This window comes from Oncorhynchus nerka, linkage group LG5 (assembly GCF_034236695.1).
Source record: "Oncorhynchus nerka isolate Pitt River linkage group LG5, Oner_Uvic_2.0, whole genome shotgun sequence".
Classification (NCBI taxonomy): domain Eukaryota; kingdom Metazoa; phylum Chordata; class Actinopteri; order Salmoniformes; family Salmonidae; genus Oncorhynchus; species Oncorhynchus nerka.
In genome coordinates this window covers 36,804,923-36,830,354 of record NC_088400.1, presented here as the reverse complement: position 1 = coordinate 36,830,354, position 25,432 = coordinate 36,804,923, and the positions used below count along the sequence as shown (strand labels likewise).

Genomic DNA, 25,432 nt, shown 5'->3' with positions numbered 1-25,432 from the left:
TTCAGAGCTGTACTATGCCTACGTAATATCTCCCTGTACTGTGGGCCTAAGTGTCATCTCTGCATCTCTCCGTCCCCTGACTGTACTGTAGTACTGTATTTCAGATTTAACACAAGCAGAGTCTGTCCAGATTACGTGCTGGATTACCATGGTATGTTATCAAAGTTTCTAAGTAGTACATGGTCAGCAGGCAGCAGCCCAACGTTGGAGCTGGCTGGGCTCAGCGGGCCATACACAGCAAAACAATAAGAACTTCATTTGGCACTGATGTAATTGTCTTTATGCATCAGTGTAGCACCTCTGCTGCTCACTGCTATTGTGATGTTCTTCATGACACTCGTGGGTAATTGGGTGTGTGGTTGATTTCTAAGTATTGGAAGTATAGAGCGTTGGCACCATGACTCAGTGTAACATTATCATGCCATCTTTATACTAACAGAACAGCATCCATTTTGTAGCCATTACTTCAATGTTTTTTTTCACCTACCTCATCCCCATACTGTTTTTATTTATTTACTTTTCTGCTCTTTTGCACACCAATATCTCTACCTGTACATGACCATCTGATCATTTATCACTCCAGTGTTAATCTGCAAAATTGTAATTATTCGCCTACCTCCTCATGCCTTTTGCACACAATGTATATAGACTCCCCTTTTTTTCTACTGTGTTATTGACTTGTTAATAGTTTACTCCATGTGTAACTCTGTGTTGTCTGTTCACACTGCTATGCTTTATCTTGGCCAGGTCGCAGTTGCAAATGAGAACTTGTTCTCAACTAGCCTACCTGGTTAAATAAAGGTGTTCTCAACTAGCCTACCTGGTTAAATAAAGGTGTTCTCAACTAGCCTACATGGTTAAATAAAGGTGTTCTCAACTAGCCTACCTGGTAAAATAAAGGTGTTCTCAACTAGCCTACCTGGTTAAATAAAGGTGTTCTGGTAAAATCAACTAGCCTACCTACCTGGTGGTTAAATAAAGGTGTTCTCAAAAGGTGTTCTTCAACTAGCCTACCTGGTAAAATAAAGGTGTTCTCAACTAGCCTACCTGGTAAAATAAAGGTGTTCTCAACTAGCCTACCTGGTTAAATAAAGGTGAAATAAAAAAAATATTTAAAAAATAAATAAAAATGTTGTGATGTTTATTGTTCAATGTAAAATAAAAAAATGTGGTCAACTAGACCTGGTAAAATAAAGGTGCCAATCCCAACAACGTCAACCATGGATATATACAAATATTTAAAAATAAATAAAAATGTTGTGATGTTTATTGTTCCCTACGTGTTTATTTGGACAGTGAAGTTGAAACTTTTAATTTGGCTCTATATTCTAGCATTTTGGATTTGAGATCAAATGTTTGATATGAGGCAACAGTACAGAACTTCACTTATGGTGGACTTGAGTCAAAAGTTTAGTAAATTGAATTTCGCAGTTTGTTTTGGTTGTGTTTCTGATTATGTTGTGCCCAATAGAAATGAATGGTAAATCGTGTATTGTCATTTTGCAGTCACTTTTATTGTAAATAAAAATGGAATATGTTTCTGAAAACTTCTACATGAATGTGTATGCTGAATAAATTGTGAATAATGATGAGTGAGAAAGTTACAGAGGCATAAATATCATACCCCCCAGAAATGCTAAACTCCTCTGTTATTGTCATGGTGAGAGATTAGCATGTTTTGGGGGCGTGATCTTTGTGCATCTGTAACTTTCTCACTCATCATTATTCACAATTCATTCAGGATTATCCATAATCATGGTAAACAATATTTATCATTCATTTCTAATCGGGCACAACATAATCCGAAACACGACCAAAACAAACTGCAAATGCATCCAACAAGTTTGTAGAGTCACAGGTTTATGTAGTCATTGCGTGCTAGGAATATGGGACCAAATACTTTGACTAAATGTAATACACTATAAGTGAATTTATTCAAATACTTATGACACCTTCAATTGTGGGGACTAAATACAGTACAGAAAGTGGTTTAATTTCTAAACGGTAGAACAGATATGTATGAAATACCCTCACATAAAAGGTGATATTCTGTACTGTCCCCTCATATCAAACATTTGATCTCAAATCCAAAATGCTAGAATATAGAGCCAAATTAAAAGTTTCAACTTCACTGTCCAAATAAACACGTAGGGGAGTATATATCCATGGGTGACGTTGGGGATTGGCAGTCGACCACATTTTTTGACATTGAACAATAAACATCACATCATTGAAGTAATGGCTACAAAATGGATGCTGTTCTGTTAGTATAAAGATGGCATGATAATGTTACACTGAGTCATGGTGCCAACGCTCTATACTTCCAATACTTAGAAATCAACCACACACCCAATTACCCACGAGTGTCATGAAGAACATCACAATAGCAGTGAGCAGCAGAGGTGCTACACTGATGCATAAAGACAATTACATCAGTGACAAATGAAGTTCAGAGGGAGACATGTAATAAATCCAGAATAAGCTCAGACACAGTATATATCCACTAGGCAATAATGACTGATAATGAACCAAGGGCCTGTTAAAGGATATTATGTGGTCTGTGCTCTAGCATAGACAAATGTTTGGATAACATGAGTCACCCTCTCACTCATCCTGTCTTTTTACTGGGGAGGAGAAGGGAGAGCGGGATGGAGGGAGAATGCAGTGGCAGACAAACATATGCATCTATATGGTGCTTGTACTGTGTCCATCCCTTTAGGAGCCGACTGATTTTTCAGAGACACATGGACTAAGACCAATAGAAAGAGCAATGTAAACGAATAAGACAGACTACAGGAATGGCATTGAAAACATGAATAATTCCAGACCAATTGCGCTATGTTAAACAGATGTGCAATGAACAGCAGGTTCAGAAAGATCTTTCCACAGTTTCATTGATAGGTTTGTCAAAAGTAATCCACGTATTTCAACCACGGATCAACCTTCAACATTTCCTTTAATGTATTACATTTGGTCAAGGCCTCATTTCGAAAGGAGAAAAAGCTGTATTCAAAGATTAAAGACGTGATTGTTTTAAAGGCATAGCGGCTGTATTTTAATGAAACGGAAGCTTGAGCACATCCTCTTAAAACGGCAGAGAAAAGCTGTGCTAATTATACAGACGCACAGAGCTGAAGCAGCCTGCTGCAACATACCCTCACTATGTAGCTAGTCGACACCCTGAAATGGAACTTTTGATTCTGACAATGTATAAGAAAGACAGACGGCAGAGGAGGATGACAGAAATAAAGAAAAACGGAAGGAAAAATATGTAGAGGCCAGCAGAGCAAATGGCTGAAGGGCTGCTTGGATAATGCATTATGGGGATGGCACTCAGTGTGACTACGCTACACATGGGAAGAGACGCATTGTCTGCATCGCCAAATGTCCTCCTCACAAGACACAACTCTCCAGAAAATGGAAGACGTCTAAATCTGTGCATTTCAGCTCTTCAGCTTTAGCATCTAGTTTTCATTCAGCAGCTAAACGCCTCACGATACTGCATGAATAACAGCATCCCGTCAATGCTCAGATGAACCAAGCGACACCGTACTGCTACAACATTCTAGACGTGCAGGCTCTGGTCCACACCGCTACAACGCAGTACATGCATCCACTGGAGCCAGAGCTGCGTTTCTAAAACTGCGAGCCATGGAACAATAGCACGAGGGCTGTTGAAAGCACCCACGGACACCCACAAAAAAAGAATTGGAGTCAGAAGGTTTGGGGATAGGCCCATTCTTCAGCGTTATCGATTGTGATGCATGCAGATTCTGTGGCAGCGTGGGGGTGTTCTAGTACGCTCTGGCCAGGATGTTAGTGTTGCGATCTGAAGCATACACAGCCAAGAGCAATAGGATAAGACTGTAGAAGTACCCTACATAAATCCTACAGCACAGTTTTCTGTACATATCCTTTAGTATTCATCATTAGTTACAACCGTAGGGGGCGTGACTATGTCCCCCATCATCACCCAATAAAAGGCCTATTCCTTCTCTTTTGTCTTCCTGTCAGAACAAGGGAACGATGGTTCCATTGCTGAATCAGGAAGTACGGTCCCGTTTTCTAGGCCAGTCGCTACTGTGATTAGCAAAAACAGCGAAATAAAACAAAGCAGACAAGCAAACAAACAGCCCTTCCCCTCGCTCCTATCGTCCCTGGCTGATTGGCTGGCTTGCTGGGAGAGCCAGAGGGTTGGGCCCAGGCCGGGTCTCTGACAAACAGCATAGAAAGCAGACACAGCTGTATACACATACTGTACAAACAGCCCAATAAACACGTTACTCAAATTCTGCAGTATATGTTTTTATAAAGGACTCCACAAGTTCGCTATGTTTTCATGATGGTTTGGTTGCATCTGAGAAGCATATAAATACAATATGTATATTTACAGTAAGCCTAACGTTGAAACAAAGCAGGTCCACCTCTCTGTGAATGATGTGGAAAAGCAGCAGGTTTTACAGGAGGTATGGGAGGTGAGGTTAGACCGCTCCAGTCCAGTGCCATAGTGAGACCAACACACCTGCCTGCCGTTCAGAGATTAAGCTGCAAACAAAAAGTTGAAAAAGTTAGACTTTTGTAAAAGTGCACATTAATATTGCAGTACACCTTCTGCCCTCTGTTTCATAGTGAATTTGTAGTGATTCACCGTGCTGCCGTGTGTGTGTGTGTGTGTGTGTGGGAGAGATCGTAAGAGACAAAGAGGGGAGACATATTGATGGATAAATACAGTATTGGACAGGCAGTGTCCACAGGCAATAAGTCCTTGTAAAATGACAATTGATACTGCAAGTGAGCGTCAGTGTGCAGCCAGCCGCTGACAGGCAAGTCAGACAACATAGCAATTACTTACAGGGTAGAAAGTCTCGTGGCTGTTAACCAGACTAGCAGATTGTCAGAGCTAATACGATTATGGCGTAACTGTGTTACACTGGACCACATCAGCTAGCTGGACGTCTCCTCTCCCATCCCCTCCTCTCCTCTTCCCCATCTCACAGGGCAGGGCCACTGCTGGCCATCTTGGCATGGAGGTTATACAATACCAATTTCTTTACCCAAATCCAGCTTTATGTGCACAAAGAGAAAGCGACAGACCTACTGCTTTATGTTGTATCATGTCAAAATGTTCATGGCTGAGATCCCATGAGTCTCATCTATAACGTAGCACTATGTAGCAATTGGATTTCGTAAAAGCTACGAGTAACACAAAAGTGTGTAGGCCTACAGTACATGTATTCCAATAACTATCAAACCAAGCACAGAACATCCCACACTGTCTGATATCAAGCAGACTTTGAACATCCAGTTCTGTAACCCCTGAGCATCCATCCAGCACTCAGCCCCAGTGATTAGTCAGAAACAGGCCCACAGAGCTCTGTTTTGAAACAAGCGTGTAGACCTCCGTCCATCCCTGTTTCTTCCTTGTTCATCCCCCCCTTTTGTACAGACACGCACAACATTTCAAATGACATCATTCTCCGGATGCCAAGCTGTCTGGCCTTTTAGAGTCACCAGAGATAACGGTCAGGGAGGATGGAGGATGGGGGGGTGGGCCCCTCTGGGATCTACCCTAACCCCATCTCTGTCTGGGGCGGCCTGTGATCAACACTCTCTGTCTGCCACCCCTGTCTCTGTCAAAAGGAGAGGCAGCATCTCACCAATTCACTCCACTCACTGACAGACAGGCTTCACCGCCAGGAACCTAGCTGCTCCTGATTCTTACGGCTCTCAGTAACCTTCCAGATGTACTGTTAGAAAGCTATGCATTATTACTGACTTTACATGTCCCAGGGGTGACATCTCAGGCCAGACAAATAGCGAAAACCAACTAACCAACCCCCTCTTCTCCTCTGCTATCCTCTTCCCTCCCATCCTACCCCATCCTCTTCTTTCTCTCCTCCCCTCTCCTCTGCTCTCCTCTTCCCTCCCATCATCTCCCTTCCATCCTACCCCATCCTCTTCTTTCTCTCCTCCCCTCTCCTCTACTCTGCTCTCTTCTCCTCTGCTCTCCTCTTCCCTCCCATCATTTCCCTTCCATCCTACCCCATCCTCTTCTTTCTCTCCCCTCCCCTCCCCTCCCCTCTCCTCTCCTCTCCTCTCCTCTCCTCTCCTCTCCTCTCCTCTGCTCTCTTCTCATCTACTCTCCTCTCCTCTTCCCTCCCATCATCTCCCTTCCATCCCATACCATTTTCTTTCTCTCCTCTCCTTTCATCTCATCCCCTCTCTCCTCTCCTCTCCTTTCCTCTCCTCCATGGAGACCAGCTCAGAGAGCAGCCCACTGCCGAGGCCCCAGTGACAACATGGTACTCTGGATATCTGCTGACATATGTCATATAGATGGGACATATCTTCCCCGCCTGAGAGAGGAATAATAGCTGGCGTGTAACGTTACATGCTATATATGCAAATGACCCCGCCACCTTGACAAAGACACTTAAAAGACAACCATGAAGGATCCATCTGTAACAATGGCCAGGGTGTACGGATCTCAGCATATATGTAATGAAAGGCCATGCAGCTGGTCCTTATTGCGTGTTCCTGTAATAAGGATGCTACAATGCTCCAGTCCCAGTCTAGTGTAGCTGTAGCCTTTCGAGCCAACATCACCTCCTCCTTGCTCCCCATTTTGAGATCAGCTCAGAGATAAATCCCTCTTGAGCTGATGAGAATATTGCTGCGTTCAGATGGAGGCTGTCTAAGTCACGGTAGGGGTCTGAGCTTAAGACATTTGGGTAAAAAAAAGCCTTTGGAAATCCTCTCCTGTAATAGCCCCTGGGCTGGGCCCCCTGTTATAGGCCTGGCAAATGACATCAAAAATGGACCAAATCTTCACATGGATGTACAAACACAACAACACACAAAATCAAATTGCTTTATCTACACATACTGCATTAAATGTGGTATCATACAAACACACAGATATGTGGATTTAATAAGTATCAAAGAAAGACAATCAAAAGCACAAACATGGGTCCATCTGTTAATTACTGTTCCTTTCCTATTCAACTAGACGCAGCTGGTGGTTGGATCGTCTAAAATGGAGATATTGAAGAGCGATCCAAACACAGAACTATCGAGGCAAAGGGACATTTCTGATCTGACCCTAAAGGCTCTCGACAGGAGACCACCTATGGGAGTGTTAATGAGGTAAGCCCACCCAATACCCATGCATTACAATGATCCTGTACATCCACAGAGCACCAATCATCAGGTAAACCATAGACCCACAACGGAGCATGGGGGATTTGGAGAGCAGTTTGGAAAATATTTCATATCTTGCTCGTAATAAATAAAGTAAAATCCAATTAACATTTAAAGCTAATCATAGCCACAGAGCTGGAGAGCACACACAGACAGATTGGAGCCTGGGGGGGGGGGGGGGGGACAGAGCGTTCTGAGTGAAGCCCCCCCATTAGGCCAGTCTCCTCATCTCTCAGATGGAAATTCAACTGCTCTTGTTTAAAGGAAATGCTCCTTTTAATCCCAACTGGCTTCATGAACATCCATCCATAATTAACCTAACCGACAATAGACCATTATCTTGCTTTATAGGAGATATGGTGGGGAGGGAATGGAACACAGACGTGCGGTTAAATGGAAGGTATTATACTGCACTTTGTTTGGTTTGGAACAAGATCTTGGCCATTTTCGGGGGACACTTGTGTCTATCGAAATCATTTGGAACAAATATATGATATGAAAATAGGTTACCCGACTGTAATCATGTATTACTTTTGAGAGATTATGTCAGATGACTACTAATAACTATTTCAGTCTCCCAAAAATCTTCAAAGAAATGCATGTATCATTAAGATCAGTGGTTGAGTGGCTGTGTCTAATATGAGCATTACACATGTCCATGACCTGGTCTCTGGCCTCTTGTGAGTTCTGCAAAGGTGGTGTGGGAGGGGGACCGAAGAGAACAGAGGCTACAGGGTCCATCCAAGGCTATGCTCTGTGTTGTGGGCGGCCACAACAAGCAGGGAGGATGGTGCTACTGTATGTTGATGCTGTACTAAAGACAAAGAGGACTCTCTCTCTCTCTCTCTCTCTCTCTCTCTCTCTCTCTCTCTCTCACACATAACCCCTCCCCATTTCCATGTCGGCCACCTTTATTGGCTTATTTCTCTCTTTTCTTTACGACATTTCACCTCTACTATCACCACTTATTCTCTTATTCTCTGTGTTTCCAGTTCTGTTGTGCCGGTTACATGGCAGATTATCACTGTTTGGATTCGTATGCTGTATTTGACACACGTTCAAACGTTTCTATGTACACCCAGACTACCTCCTAACAAAGATGTGTGATAATGTGTAACTGCCTGGGCTACAGTATGTGCAGTATGAACCATCCCAAAGATCCTCTGACAGGATGACAGAAGAGGAGCAGGACCAATCATTTTTACCTCCACTGATTTCATCTATCAGAGGCTGTGGCTAATGCATGCTGTAAAGGCTGTGGCTAATGCATGCTGTAAAGGCTGTGGCTAATGCATGCTGTAAAGGCTGTGGCTAATGCATGCTGTAAAGGCTGTGGCTAATGCATGCTGTAAAGGCTGTGGCTAATGCATGCTGTAAAGGCTGTGGCTAATGCATGCTGTAAAGGCTGTGGCTAATGCATGCTGTAAAGGCTGTGGCTAATGCATGCTGTAAAGGCTGTGGCTAATGCATACTGTAAAGGCTGTGGCTAATGCATGCTGTAAAGGCTGTGGCTAATGCATGCTGTAAAGGCTGTGGCTAATGCATGCTGTAAAGGCTGTGGCTAATGCATGATGTAAAGGCTGTGGCTAATGCATGATGTAAAGGCTGTGGCTAATGCATGCTGTAAAGGCTGTGGCTAATGCATGATGTAAAGGCTGTGGCTAATGCATGCTGTAAAGGCTGTGGCTAATGCATGCTGTAAAGGCTGTGGCTAATGCATGCTGTAAAGGCTGTGGCTAATGCATGCTGTAAAGGCTGTGGCTAATGCATGATGTAAAGGCTGTGGCTAATGCATGATGTAAAGGCTGTGGCTAATGCATGCTGTAAAGGCTGTGGCTAATGCATGATGTAAAGGCTGTGGCTAATGCATGATGTAAAGGCTGTGGCTAATGCATGATGTAAAGGCTGTGGCTAATGCATGCTGTAAAGGCTGTGGCTAATGCATGCTGTAAAGGCTGTGGCTAATGCATGCTGTAAAGGCTGTGGCTAATGCATGCTGTAAAGGCTGTGGCTAATGCATGCTGTAAAGGCTGTGGCTAATGCATGATGTAAAGGCTGTGGCTAATGCATGCTGTAAAGGCTGTGGCTAATGCATGATGTAAAGGCTGTGGCTAATGCATGCTGTAAAGGCTGTGGCTAATGCATGCTGTAAAGGCTGTGGCTAATGCATGCTGTAAAGGCTGTGGCTAATGCATGCTGTAAAGGCTGTGGCTAATGCATGCTGTAAAGGCTGTGGCTAATGCATGATGTAAAGGCTGTGGCTAATGCATGCTGTAAAGGCTGTGGCTAATGCATGCTGTAAAGGCTGTGGCTAATGCATGATGTAAAGGCTGTGGCTAATGCATGATGTAAAGGCTGTGGCTAATGCATGATGTAAAGGCTGTGGCTAATGCATGATGTAAAGGCTGTGGCTAATGCATGATGTAAAGGCTGTGGCTAATGCATGATGTAAAGGCTGTGGCTAATGCATGCTGTAAAGGCTGTGGCTAATGCATGCTGTAAAGGCTGTGGCTAATGCATGATGTAAAGGCTGTGGCTAATGCATGCTGTAAAGGCTGTGGCTAATGCATGATGTAAAGGCTGTGGCTAATGCATGCTGTAAAGGCTGTGGCTAATGCATGATGTAAAGGCTGTGGCTAATGCATGCTGTAAAGGCTGTGGCTAATGCATGATGTAAAGGCTGTGGCTAATGCATGATGTAAAGGCTGTGGCTAATGCATGCTGTAAAGGCTGTGGCTAATGCATGTTGTAAAGGCTGTGGCTAATGCATGCTGTAAAGGATGTGGCTAATGCATGATGTAAAGGCTGTGGCTAATGCATGATGTAAAGGCTGTGGCTAATGCATGATGTAAAGGCTGTGGCTAATGCATGATGTAAAGGCTGTGGCTAATGCATGCTGTAAAGGCTGTGGCTAATGCATGCTGTAAAGGCTGTGGCTAATGCATGATGCATGCTGTAAATAACCCACCCTCCTTTGCATGAATTAACAAGCCGCCACATAAATGAACGAGCGACCGAAAAACACCTCACATGAGATATTGGCTCCAATTAATTTGAAAATCGGGACATTCAATATACGCTGGGAACGAGCAGTTGGCAGAAGGACATTTGTACTGATGATGGTAAATAAATAGTAGCCACGAAAAATGCTTACGTGATCAAAACTGCTGCGAGATTTGAAACGTGTGAGAAGTGAAGTCTGTCTGATTGGATGAGGACCGGCTAGAATACTGTAGATGATCATCACGGTACTATTATGTCAAGGGTGCAGCAAATCCTGGACTACTTCACTGTTTCTCCTACAGTTCAAACCTCTCCCTCCACGGTTGTTGTAGAGCAGGGATGGGCATCTTTCACCCCTAAAAAATCTATCAGAGGGGAGGGGACTCAGTCGGGATTTCAATTTACTTTTGCGAGATAGAATAGTAGAATACACCAAGTGCAATTTCAGTTACGGGTCAGCAGTTTTTCTCTCGTTATGTCAGTCGCTGACAGTCACTTAATTAGCCCATGTCAGCTAGATTTTGAAAGATTGGTGAATTAGTCTAGCGGACAGCTATCTAAACTTGTAGTAATGTCTATTTCAGCCCGGTGCCCCCCCCCTTTGATTTTGTTAACCAGTCTCATTCAGATATCATAGTAAAAACTGCAAACATGTCTCTCCACCCTATGGCAAAATGTGTAGAATTGCAAGAAATTAGGTGTGAAACTGCTCATTTTTCTCCCCACCCCATGGCCAAATGAGTAGAATTGCATGAACAAAAAAATGTGCATGAAAGTAGTTATAAAATTGCTAAATATTCTCTCTGCTCCATGACAAAATGTGTAACATTTCAGCAAACTAGCTAAAAAAAAAATACGAATTGTGGCCCCTCATCATCGGATTCAGATGTTTTTTGTGACCCCATCCCTGTTGTAGAGGAAGGCTAGCTAGTGATATCAGTCAGGTTGCTGTTCATCTGTGCTCTGTGTTCAGTAGAATTTCTCCAACATTGCCAGTGAGATTTCAGCCTCCATTTTACCCCCATGATGTTTCTCACTCTCCTGCCATTCGATGCTCTTTGCTCAAATACACAAACAAACGCACACTGACTTCCTAGCTTTAGTCAAAAGCGATATGTCTAGACTGAGATGATAGAGGCCCGGGGAAAATGAAGGAAATGTTCAAATGGAGAATATGAAACGTGCCGGTTTAGATGGTCCTAGTTAAGTATCACATTCACCCAGTAGGATGGATGCTTCTTCCCTTTCGTCAGTCTGCTTTTATCCAACCCTCCACCTCAGGACAAATGAACATTTTATAAGGAATAACTAGCCCCATACAGACATAAGACATCTTAATGGAGCTCTTCCTTCTCTCCTCTCTCCCTCATCTCCATCTCCTCTCCCCCTTCCTACTGAAAATCTGCCTGATGAGAGATAACCCTTTCATTAGTTCATCTGTGAGAAACATGCATCACATATGGGGTGTTCGTGTCAGGCAAAATGTTTTTGTTTTTTTGAACGGGCCGATAGAGACAAATGTCTGTCTACATTTCAGTGTAATGAGCTGGCTTCAGCATCATTTAGCTTTCAACGCATATCTCTCTATCGCCTCTACACTGTGGCTGTACTAATGTTAACGTAGGCCTTAGATGAAATAAAACAAATAAGCAATTTCAATCCCATCTGACCTTTATGTAAGGCATTACATTCTTATGATGAAGTGAATGGAGAATAGTCGGCCTGTTCTGTATAGTTGAACAATGTATAGCAAACGGCCCACTACTCCCTAAATGAATGAATGAGAATGACCAGATGAACAGAGAATCTGTATTAGAGCAGAAGGCTGGGATGAAGGAGTGAATATGAGGCATCAGCGCCGGCTACCACACCACAGTACAACAGGCTCCACCAAGACAGATGAGCACCTCTAAAGATGTACACACTCGTGTCTGTTCCAACCCAGCAACCTCGTATCAAATCCCATTCACCCACTGGCCATCTGCCTAATCCCTATGCTCCCAGAGGCGTGGGACAGAAGGCCATGAGGCCGGCTGAGGATGTTGAGGTAGTTACCTGGTCGTACCACTCCCGGTTGGAACAGGTGCACTCCGGCCACCAACCTGCTTGACCACCAGAATTGTTGCCATTCACCTTGGTGCCGCCCTTGGATTGGCCCTTGGGGTTTGGGCCTCCGGGACCCCCGGCAGACGTCATCTTGCCCTTACTTCTCCCCAGAGTGCCCCCTCCTCCTCCCATGCCTCCTCCTCCTCCTCCCCCTGAGACTGGAGGCTGGGGTAAGGTCTGCCCGCCTCCGGGCCCGTACCCGGCCGGGTATCCATAGGGCTCGGCCTGCCATTCTTGGTACTGAGGGGCGTCCATCCTGCGCAAGGCGGCCATGCGGGTCACCTCGTAACATTCTGGGCACTTGCAGCAGTGGTGGTGTTTGTGCATGCTGGCTGGGCTGGCGCTGGGCTGGCGCTGAGCGGCGTGGTGTGGCACTTTCTCTCTGCTGCCTCCTCAGATCACACGCAGCACGCTGCGATCGGCTCGCAGAGCACTAATACCGATGAAAATAACACTAATCACAGCAATTCAACTGATTTTCCCCTTTTCTCCAAATCCTGTTACTCTCCTCTCTTCATTCCCCTCAGATGACAAAAAAAAGAGAGAGGAGGTGGAAGTAGCAACAGGAAAACAAAAAATGAGTACGTAGTCTTCCTTCCTCTTGACGTAGAAGATAAAAGAAAAGAATATTGAAAATATTGTATACGATCACACAATCAGAGACCAGCCCCGATGGTACATTTTCCTCTCGCCGCTCTTGTTTCACAGTGATATGTATATAAATTCATAGATATATTAATTTGTTTATATATATTTACACACACACACACAAATACATATAAAAATATTAGTATAAACAGACAAGCACAAATACACAGATATATACAGAGAAATATGTGTATAAATATCTATATGCGTGTGTACAAATATATATATATAAACAATATGTACAGGTATAAATGATATCCTCAGATGAAATCTTCCTCGGTATTTCTCTTCCCTTTTTCCAAACCCGTTTTCTTCCTCCCGTTTTTCCTCCTGCGTTGAGAAGCAGCGTTTCTATGTCTTTCTCTCTCTCTTTTCTCAGCCTGCAGAGAGGAGCTGAGCACTGGACTGGCTCTCAATCAGCTTGCCCTAGATGTGGATTATACAGAGGGAGGCGAGCAAGCGAGATGGAGAGAAAGAGAGCGAGAGGGAGCGAGAAAAGAGCGAGAGGCGGAGAGGGGGAGACTGAGCATCCCTCCAGCACCTCAGCCCTGACAGCCACAGCCAATCAACTGGCAGCACTGCCATCATCAGCAGCAGCAGCAACAGGACTGAGCGCTTCACTGGCTGCTCTTAAAGGGGCCACGCCACCTACAGTACCAGTCTAAAGTTTGGACACACCTATTCATTCAATGTTTTTTCTTTACCTTTACTATTTTCTACATTGTAGAATAATAGTGAAGACATCAAAACTATGAAATAACACATATGGAATCATGTAGTAACCAAAAAAGTGTTAAACAAATCAAAATATATTCTTCAAAGTAGCCACCCTTTGCCTTGATGACAACTTTGCACACCTTGGAATTCTCTCAACCAGCTTCATGAGGTAGTCACCAGGAATGCACTTCAATTAAGTGGTGTGCCTTGTTAATTTGTGGAATTTCTTTCCTTCTTAATGCGTTAGAGCCAATCAGTTAGGTAGGTGTACAGAAGATAGCCCTATTCGGTAAAAGACCAAGTCCATATTATGGCAAGAACAGCTCAAATAAGCAAAGACAAATGACAATCCCACATTACTTTAAGACATGAAGGTCAGTCAATCTGTAAAATTTCAAGAACTTTTAAAGTTTCTTCAAGTGCAGTCTCAAAAACCATCAAGCACTATGATGAAACTGGCTCTCATGAGGACTGCCACAGGAAATGAAGACCCAGAGTTAACTGTGCTGCAGAGGATAAGTTCATTAGAGTTAACTGCACCTCAGATTGCAGCCCAAATAAATGCTTCACAGAGTTCAAGGTAACAGACACATCTCAACATCAACTGTTCAGAGGAGACTATGTGAATCAGGGCTTCATGGTCAAATTTCTGCAAAGAAACCCCTACTAAAGGACACCAACAAGACGAAGAGACTTGCTTGGGCAAAGAAACATGAGCAATGGACATTAGACCGGTGGAAATCTGTCCTTTGGCTTGATGAGTCCAAATATTACATTTTTGGTTCCAACCACCATGTCTTTGTGAGACGCAGAGTAGGTGAACACTCAGCGCTTAGTGGGACTATCATTTATTTTTCAACAGGACAATGACCCAACACACCTCCAGGCTGTGTACGGGCCATTTGACCAAGAAGGAGAGTGATGGAGTGCTGCATCAGATGACCTGGCCTCCACAATCATCTGACTTCAACCCAATAGAGATGGTTTGGGATGAGTTGGACCGCAGAGTGAAGGAAAAGCAACCAACAAGTGCTCAGCATATGTGGGAACTCCTTCAAGACTGTTGGAAAAGCATTCCAGGTGAAGCTGGTTGAGAGAATGTCAAGAGTGTGCAACACTGTCATCAAAACAAAGGGTGGCTACTTTGAAGAATCTAAAATCTAAAATATATTTTGATTTGTTTTACAATTATCTGGTTACTACATGATTCCATTTGTGTTATTTAATATTTTTTTGATGTCTTCACTATTATTCTATAATGTATAAAATAATTAAAATAAAGAAAAACTCTTGAATGAGTTGGTGTCCAAAATGTTGACTAGTAAAACCACACCGTTCACTGCATAGGGAGGAAAGACACTCCCTCACACACGAAAGGGCTATTACCTAGTCACATGTGTCTCCTTCATATGTGTGAACTGTGTTTTGGGGGTAAAAGATAGGCCAGATCATAACCTCTGCTATTCGAAATCCATGTATTCCCTGGTTCCAATGCAGCCAAAATCCAACAGACAGCCTCCAATTTACAGCCCGGTTCCTGGGACCGGTCCCTGGGCTTCTACGGTCATCTCTGGTTCAATGATAGGAGCTTTGTTGTCTTGGGCCATTGATTGACACCCTCAGGGCTAATGTCATGCTGTGGCGCTGAAAATCTAGACGCGATGCAACAATGAAACAGGTGTTGTTGCGCCTCACATTCACATGACAATCCTGTTACAAATGGTATATTATCAAAAGATATTCTAGGGGTTATGATACAAAAATCTATTACCATTATAGGGCTTTGCCTTGTAATAAAGGGTGCCTCTGAATCCCTATTATAGATCCCTCCCTCTTCTACCTATACCAATGTATTCCATTTTCAGCAAGCCTGGAACAATATTGAATCACGTATTACTAAACACCCCGAGATCAAACATAGTATGATGACCAGAGCCCTGTACTGACAGGGAGAGACTACTATATCTATTAGAAAACAATGCTGTTTCATACATCTAAGACTCCATGGTACACTAAAGAACCATGGGGGAAATATCTCACATGTTCACAATGATGACATCAACACATGTGTACGCAACCAACAAGATTACACGCTTGGGCTTTCGAGTGGGTGGAGGAAGAGAGAGAGGGAGAGAGGGACTGAGAATGTGAAAGAGAGACGGCGAGGAAGAGAGAGTATGGATGGACATGTATTTATGTGTGTGGTTACGTTTTTTAATCAGTGATGACTGCCAGTGTACTACTTATGCAAGCTTATAAGTGTAAGTGTTTGTAAGAGCTCCATCCATCTGTGTGTGTGTGTGTGTGTGTGTGTGTGTGTGTGTGTGTGTGTGTGTGTTACAGTATCTGCATTAAAGACCTGTATATGTACATTATTCATTCAATGTGGTGGTGAGATAGACCTGGGTGTGTGGGGGAAGATAGTATATATACAGTGTCTGAGTTGTGAGAAAGAGAGAAACTATCTATGAAGAGAGTACCTTAGAGCACTGGTTCCCAAACTGGGCTACTAGGACCCCTGGAGGCACTTGGCCTATCCATAGGGGGTACTGGAGGTACTTGGCCTATCCACAGGGGGTACTGGGGGTACCCTGGAGGTACTTGGCCTATCCACAGGGGGTACTTGAGAAGACTCATGAGACCATAAGCCTACTGGTAAAGGGGGTACTTTGGAGGGGGTACTTTGTGGGATTTACGGATAGAGCAAAATGTGATTCGGGGTACAATAACCAAAAAAGGTTGGGAATCACTGTCTTAGTGTGTACATGAAGGATATATGTATGTGTATATGCACCTTGGTGTGTGTCTGGGGACATATCTTAAGAGTAGACGAGTGTATGCGTGTGTGTGCGTGTGTGTGTGTCTAAGTGAGTGCTTACAGCCAGTACACAGCTACTGCAGCCCTGCCCGGAGGCACAAACAGCAGGCTCAGCCACACTTAATTACATGCAACAGTAACTCACTTCATTATCGTGATATTCTATTCCTATAACTTCTGGAGATTCTGCAAGAGGAGCAGAAAGAAGGGGGAACGTTTACATTTTTAACGGAGTGAGAGGTGCCACTGAGAAGGCCCATCTCGGTTACGAAGACGTAGTCACAACTTTTGTCAAAGCCAATCACTCCTTGAAGGCGCTGCTTGAAGGACGTGTTTGAAGGCGCTGCTTGAAGGCGCTGCTTGAGGGAGGTGTTTGAAGGCGCTGCTTGAGGGAGGTGTTTGAAGGCGCTGCTTGAAGGACGTGTTTGAAGGCGCTGCTTGAGGGAGGTGTTTGAAGGTGCTGCTTGAAGGACGTGTTTGAAGGCGCTGCTTGAAGGCGCTGCTTGAAGGACGTGTTTGAAGGCGCTGCTTGAAGGACGTGTTTGAAGGCGCTGCTTGAAGGCGCTGCTTGAAGGACGTGTTTGAAGGCGCTGCTTGAAGGCGCTGCTTGAAGGACGTGTTTGAAGGCGCTGCTTGAAGGCACTGCTTGAAGGAGGTGCTTGAAGGCGCTGCTTGAAGGAGGTGCAAGCATATCCATCACGGCACACATGACCGAGCACATGTTGGAACCATCCTCCCTCTGCCTCTCTTGTCTCTATGTCTCTCTTACCCATCACCTGCATCATATTTACGGTCCAGCGGTATGCAGTGAGGGCGTTTGCAGTATAAAAGGCACAATATGAAAATAGATGGATACGGTACAGGCAGGAGAGATGGAGGAGAGCAGCAAAGAAACAGAGATTGCCTGCACTGTATGAACACAGATATGGTGTGTGTGTGTGTGTGTGTGTGTGTGTGTGTGTGTGAGTGCATGTGGGCGTTTGTAGTACATCTGGGGAAAAGAATCCTATTCCTTTAAAGATTATATAATATGAAATATAAAACATTTTGCTAGTTCTCCTTAGAACCAATCAATGACCAGTACTCTCTGTGTAAGCAGGACAGGGAGATGGAATATGAGAGAGAGAGAGAGAGAGAGAGAGAGAGAGAGAGAGAGAGAGAGAGAGAGAGAGAGAGGAAGAAGGAAGGAAGGAAGGGAGGGGAAGGAAGGAAGGAAGGGAGGGAGGAAGGAAGGAAGGAAGGAAGGAAGGAAGGAAGGAAGGAAGGAAGGAGGGAACAGGGATATATTCGGTAGCAAGGATATGCCTTTAAGATTATTATTATTAAATCCCATTCAGAGTCCTGATAATTTGTAAGTCGCTCTGGATAAGAGCGTCTGCTAAATGACTTAAATGTAAATGTAAATGTAATGGATGCATTGTATATACAGTCATTCTGATCAAATGCTTTACTGGACCTTGAAGCTTGGGAATAGTGCGTATAGCAGTATACTATCCTAAGAGTGGGTCCATATCCCAGTGCAGTCCCACTCACACGCTGAGGAACAGATGCCTCTGCTCAGAGGGTAATTTCTCAAAGCTAAATGTGTTCACTGTGTTGTTACCACAGCTGCACTGTCAAACCAGTGGTCAGGATTCTCCTTAGTTTACAAGAGTCAAGTAGGATGTCTACAAACCACTTACACAGAGGAGCGTTTCTAACTGAGATGGAACACATCTATAAAGATTGTTTACAGTATGTCATGTTTCATGCTGAGAGGGATATCATAAACTAGATTTCCGTCCAATTGGCGACAGATTTTAATGTGAATATCCTAAAATCGGCATAAAAACAACATGCACATTTTCCCACCAGAGAAGTGTTTCCATGAAATTGACTTGAGACCGTGCGTGATGACGTAGGGCACATAAAAATACATTTTGCGGTGAAAAACGTTAAACAGGTTTCCATCGCATTTTCAACTCTACTGATGCTTTTCTCACAAAAAAATGTTGCGTTATATAGTGAGTGTGGCCACTCTGGTATGGGCACGTGCGCTCTAGCAACAGCGTGCTGTTGGCCACAGCGTACGTATAGTCTACGCGATCAGATTATTATGGACTAAAGAGAGAGATTATTTTTACTTGTCAAACGGAAGCCAAGCATCGATTATCATTTCACCAGAATAAGACCATTGATATTTATTGGAAAGGAGCATCAAGCTCATCACTGTGCTCTTTCACCACCCTGTAAATTTCATCATAACTTATTTCATCTGTAGTCTAATAAACCACTTGCTTTCCTGACGAGTCGTAGTGGGAGGACCACAAAACGTCATCACGTGACTCCAGGTTTACTTTGATTAGATGTTCATTATATCGATATCAATATCAAATCAAATCCAAATGTATTTATCACATACACATGGTTAGCAGATGTTAATGCGAGTGTAGCGAAATGCTTGTGCTTCTAGTTCCGACAGTGCAGTAATATCTAACAAGTAATCCACCGATCCCCAACAACTACCTAATACACACAAATCTAAAGGGGTGAATGAGAATATCTAAATGGAAGTATATGGATGAGCGATGGCTGAGCGGCATAGGCAAGGTGATTATATAAAATACAGTATATGCTTGTGAGTATATGAGTAATGTAAGATATGTCAATACTATTAAAGTGGCATTATTTAGAGAGGCATTGTATAAAGTAACTAGTGATCCATTTATTAAAGTGGCCAGTGATTGGGTCTCAATGTAGGCAGCAGCCTCTCTGAGTTAGTGATTGCAGTTTAGCAGTCTGCTGACCTTGAGATAGAAGCTGTTTTCAGTCTCTCGGTCCCAGCTTTGATGCACCTTTACTGACCTCACCTTCTGGATGGTAGCGGTGAGAACAGGCAGTGGTTCGGGTGGTTGTTGTCCTTGATGATCTTTTGGGCCTTCCTGTGACATCGGGTGCTGTAGGTGTCATGGAGAGCAGATCGTTTGCCCCCGGTGATGCATTGTGAAGATTGCACCACCCTCTGGAGAGCCTTGGGGTTGAGGCTGGTGCAGTTGCTGTACCAGGCTGTGATACAGCCCGACAGGATGCTCTCGATTGTCCATCTGTAAAGGTTTGTCAGGGTTTGGGTGACAAGCCACATTTCTTCAGTCTCCTGAGGTTGAAGAGGCGCTGTTGACCCTTTTACACCACACTGTCTGTGTGGGTGGACCATTTCAGTTTGTCTGTGATGTGTACACCGAGGACTTTAAAACTTTCCACCTTCTCCACTACTGTCCCTTCGATGTGGATAGGGGGTGCTCCCTCTGCTGTTACCTGAAGTCCACGATCATCTCCTTTGTTTTGTTGACGTTGAGTAAGAGGTTGTTTTCCTGACACCACACTCCGAGTGTCTTCACTTCCTCCCTGTAGGCTGTCTTGTCGTTGTTGGTAATCAAGCCCACTAATGTTGTGTTGTCTGCAAACTTGATGATTGAGTTGGAGGCGTGCATGGCACGTAGTACAGGAGGGGGTTGAGCACACACCCTTGTGGGTCCCCAGTGTTGAGAGTCAGCGATGTGGAGATGTTGTTTCCTGTTTCCTACCTTCACCAACCTGGGGCAGCCTGTCAGAAAGTCCAGGACCCAACTGCACAGGGCGGGGTTGAGACCCAGGGCGTCCAGCTTGATGATGAGTTTGGAGGGTACTATGGCGTTGAATGCTGAGCTGTAGTCAATGAACAGCATTCTTACATTGGTATTGCTTTTGTCCAGATGGGATATGGCAGTGTGCAGTGTGATGGCAATTGTGTCGTCTGTGGACCTGTTGGGGCGGTGTACAAACTGAAGTGGGTTGCGGTCTGGGCTAGCAGCCTTGCGATGCTTAACACGTTTAAATGTTTTACTCACTTCAGCCACGGAGAAGGAGGGGGGGGGGGCAGTCCTTGTTAGCGGGCCGCGACGGTGGTACTGTATTATCCTCAAAGCGGGAAAAGAAGGTGTTTAGTTTGTCTGGAAGCGTGACGTCGGTGTCCGTGACAGGGCTGGTTTTCTTTTTGTAGGCCGTGATTTCCTGTAGACCCTGCCACATACGTCTTGTGTCTGAGCCGTTTCATTGCGACTCCACCTTGTCCCTGTACTGGCGTTTAGCTTGTTTAATTGCATTGCCGAGGGAATAACTACACTGTTTAAATTCAGTCATATTCCCAGACCTCTTTCCATGGTTAAATGCGGTGGATCACGCTTTCAGTTTTTCGTGAATGCCGCCATCCATCAACGGTTTCTGGCTAGGGTAGGTTTAATTAGTCACAGTGGATACAACATCTCCAATCCACTTATTTTTAAACTCACTCACCGAGTCAGCGTATAGGTCGATGTTGTTCTCTGAGGCTGACAGGAACATATTCCAGTCTGCGTGATTGATCAAAACAATCTTGAAGCGTAGCTTCCGATTGGTCGGACCAGCTTTGAATGGTTCTCGTCACTGGTACATCCTGTTTGAGTTCCTGTCTATAAGATGGTAGGAGCAAGATGGCATTGTGGTCGGATTTGCCGAAGGGTGGGCAGGGGATGGCTTTGTATGTATCGCAGAAGATAGAGTAGCAGTGGTCGAGGGTATTGCCCATGTGCGTATAGCAATCAATATGCTGGTAGAATTTAGGTAGCCTTGTTCTCAAATTTGCTCTGTTAAAATCCCCAACCACAATAAATGCAGCCTCAGGATATATGGTTTCCAGTTTGCATAGAGTCCAGTGAAGTTCCTTGATGGCCGTCTTGGTGTCTGCTTGAGGGGGAATGTACACAGCTGTGACTATAACTGACGAGAATTATCTTGGTAGGTAAAATGGCCGACATTTGATTGTAAGGAATTCTAGGTCGGGTGAGCAGAAGGACTTGAGTTCCTGTATGTTGTTATGATTACACCATAAGTTTTTCATCATGAAGCATACACCCACGCCCTTCCTTTTCCCAGAGAGGTGTTTATCTCTGTCGGGGCGATGCATGGAGAAGCCCGGTGGCTGAACCAATTCCGACAACATATCCCGAGATTTGCGTACCTTTTGTGGGATCGACATTTGGAAAGTTTACCTGTTTCCATCAGGTCTGTTATGACATTATTTATCCGACATGGACTTTACCCGCAAAAATGTTGGATGGAAACCTGGTTATAGAAATAACCAATATCCAAAATGACAATGAATTTCTCTTTTATCCTTAAAGCAGGGTCAATATCAGGTAATAGAAATGTCTAGAAGCGAATAATGAAGACATACTAATTTACCTCGCACCTGACCAACTGAACAACATGTGCGTGTGTGTATGTTTGTGCACATATACATGTATGTGTGTGTGTGTGTGCATATGTTTGTGTTTGTTTGGGTAAACACTGTGTCCAATTAAAGGCTTGGGGACTGCTGGGAAGATTTGTATCAACAATATATGGTGATTTATCTTCTGAAATTAAATCGGCAACCCTTGACCCTCCCTTGACAAATGAAAAGGGGAGACCTGTGATTTACGGTGTCACGGAAGGACCTTTCCTTTGGCTTATGGGATGGCTACAGCATATCCCACCTCACAGCCTCACAGCACATCTGCCTGTCAGCATACTGTTACCTAGCGCTCACATCCCCATTATATAAACCCACCTGGAAGAACCAACACACTCACACACACACATTATCACCATAGCAACACCCCCACCCCCTGCACACACAGCATGTGTAATGTGTAGAGAGCATTTCGGTCATTTCTATGCACTCTCCGAGAAGCAATGTGACTACTCCCTGGTCACCTGACAGGATGCATGCCCATGTAAGGAGAGAGGACGTTGAGGCAGTCTTAAAGGAGCAGTCACACCATAACTCATCCTGGTCCTCTCCTGTTGACTTAAAGGAGCAGTCACACCATAACCCATCCTGATCCTCTCCTGTAGACTTAAAGGAGCAGTCACACCATAACCCATCCTGGTCCTCTCCTGTTGACTTAAAGGAGCAGTCACACCAAAACCCATCCTGATCCTCTCCTGTAGACTTAAAGGAGCAGTCACACCATAACCCATCCTGGTCCTCTCCTGTAGACTTAAAGGAGCAGTCACACCAAAACCCGTCCTGATCCTCTCCAGTTGTCTTAAAGGAGCAGTCACACCAAAACCCATTTGCGATGGCTCTATGTTCTACTTATCATACTAAACATTTTTGTGGGTGTCGATATGGTTGTCCTTGTTCGATAGAGCCAGTGGACTTCTTTCAGCGTTGTTGCTATCGGCGGATTCATTGCTAAATATACAAGCAGACATCATTTTCCAGTCGCTGAAAGACTACAACTTGTGTTGCTCTGGCCCCCGTCCCTCCCTCAAGGCAGGCTTTATTTAAAAGGAGGCAGACACTAACAACAATCCTTTGGGCACAACTGAAATTGGGGATATTCAACCATACATGTTTCAACCGGAATATAGCAAATAGGATTCGAAACAAAAGGTTTAGAAGCTCAGCTACAGCCGATGCCAGCACCAAGAAGACTACGCATCCTTCCTGTTTGGCCCTGTCCGGGGGTATCATCGGATGGGGCCACAGTGTCTCCTGACCCCTCCTTTCTCAGCCTCCAATATTTATGCTGCAGTAGTTTATGTGTCGAGGGCTAGGGTCAGTTTGTTATATCTGGAGTACTTCTCCTGTCTTATCCGGTGTCCTGTGTGAATTTAAGTATGCTCTCTCTAATTCTCTCTTTCTTTCTCTCTCTCGGAGGACCTGAGCCCTAGGACCATGCCTCAGGACTACCTGGCATGATGACTCCTTGCTCTCCCCAGTCCACCTGGCCGTGCTGCTGCTCCAGTTTCAACTGTTCTGCCTGCGGCTATGGAATCCTGACCTGTTCACCAGACATGCTACCTGTTCCAGACCTATTATTTGACCATGCTGGTCATTTATGAACATTTGAACATCTTGGCCATGTTCTGTTATAATCTCCACAGCCAGAAGAGGACTGGCCACCCCTCATAGCCTGGTTCCTCTCTAGATTTCTTCCTAGGTTTTGGCCTTTCTAGGGAGTTTTTCCTAGCCAACGTGCTTCAACACCTGCATTGCTTGCTGTTTTGGGCTTTTGGCTGCGTTTCTGTACAGCACTGAGATATCAGCTGATGTACGAAGGGCTTTTTAAATACATTTTATTTGATTTATCTACTGAAACCCATATTGTGTATTGCTGGCTAACATACTACAGTGTGGTGAAGTTAAATGATTTTTCTGTTTGCTAATTTAGCTAGCTAAACAACTACCAGTAGCCATATATAAACCTATTCTCTTTTTAGTCATTGGTATGACTAGCTACTAAACAGCAAGCTACAACTTTACAACCAGCCACCTAATGTCACGCCCTGACCTTAGTTATCTTTGTTTTCTTTATTATTTTGGTTAGGTCAGGGTGTGACAAGGGTGGTTGGTTTAGTTTTTGTATTGTCCATGTGTAGTTGCCTGTCAGCACAAGAAGAATGTATGCTTATCACGCTGTGCCTTGGTCTCATCAATATGACACCTAAAGCTAGGTTTACCAGCAAACATTTGTACATGACTGGAGTTGGCTAGCTATTTAGCCTGGTGCCTGCTAACTTGTTATTTTTTATATTTATTTTTTAATTTAAACTTTATTTAACTAGGCAAGTCAGTTAAGAACAAATTCTTATTTACAATGACGGCCTACACCGGCCAAACCCAGACGACGCTGGGCCAATTGTGCACCGCTCTATGGGATTCCCAATCATGGTCAGTTGTGATACAGCCTGGATTCGAACCAGGGTGTCTGTAGTGATGCCTCTAGCACTGAGATGCAGTGCCTTAGACCGCTGCGCCACTTGCCTCGCATTTGTAACTTGTTAGCAAACGTGTCGCATCAGCAACTGTAAGTAATTTACTAGTTGGCTATGTAACAAAATTGACGAGGGTTGACATTGGTTATGATTATGACCTTGGATGCATTTCAGTCAAAAAAGTATAGGTATGATGCAAGATACGATTCCAAACAGATGTAAATAACAAGTATTGCATAGCCATAGATAGCTAAGCAAACAGTGAGGAGAAACAATAATACAACAATTTACTATTGTAAATCTCTAAAACTGAAGCTATACTATAAAATATATTTGCCTAAGCATGCCTGATAGACATGGCTGTAGGTAGATACTGTCTGCCTACCTACAGTACCTAGACTCATTTGTAAGTTCTGGTCACTGTGCAAAGGTTGAAGGTTATTCCCAATTTCTTTTTATTAGGCTAGATATTGTTGTATGTTCAACTAGTCTACCTTAATGTTGATGTTGTTCTGGCATGGTTCAACTGTTGTTCAAAGTATAATTTTGTTTGTTTTTTGTCTTACACATAATACCGTGTGGTGCCTGGGCTTCTTCCTGAACTGGATTTTTGATACAGAAACAGAATTCCTTTGCCTGCGTGTGCCATTGTAGCAGAACTGTTTCCTGTGAACTGTATCCCTCTCGAGGGATTAGACATTATGCTCGATTTCATGCACATGACTCATGAGAAGCTGAATGGCAGTTTGATCAAAACACTCCTCTCACAGCTTTACAAGTATTCCCTGAACTTACCATATGTCTCCTTGGAATAGCAATTTCATCATGACCACCTCTCTCATCATCTGCTGATCACCAGTTTTCTTAGCTACAGACTGTTACACCAGATAACGAGATTTAACCAACATTGTTGCTATCTATTACTGGGAGTTACAGGATAGGTCCTGTTTGGTGTAGCACAGAGACGTTTTGACCAACCTTAGTGTCGTGTCTGTGGACTATTCATTAATGTAACAACTGTTATATAAAATCAGTTCTCTATGTGTAATTATTATTACGTGATTTAACTAATCACGTAAACATTAAGTAACTAGGAAGTCAGGGCACCACGGGAAAATGTTGTTTAAAGAGTTACTGTACACTTATTAATGTATTATTGCCTCATCAGTCATATTGATA

The 25,432-nt window shown here is 43.9% G+C and overlaps 1 protein-coding gene across 7 annotated transcripts in view; it reads right to left on the bottom strand.

Annotated features, from left to right (window-relative positions):
• The window catches only part of LOC115129419 (disks large homolog 3), a 178,622-nt gene that overhangs the window by 112,986 nt on the left and 40,204 nt on the right, over positions 1 to 25,432 (bottom strand). For 2 of the 7 annotated variants that reach the window (XM_065018612.1, XM_065018614.1), the window contains exon 1: positions 12,259 to 13,087. The exons of 2 other annotated variants lie outside the window; for them this stretch is intronic. In XM_065018612.1, coding sequence (XP_064874684.1) covers positions 12,259 to 12,636 — 378 coding nt within the window. In that variant the 5' untranslated portion in view covers positions 12,637 to 13,087. Of the gene's footprint in view, positions 1 to 12,258; positions 13,088 to 25,432 lie in introns of those variants that run through there. 3 more of the 7 variants (XM_065018607.1, XM_065018611.1, XM_065018608.1) reach the window with 2 other exon arrangements.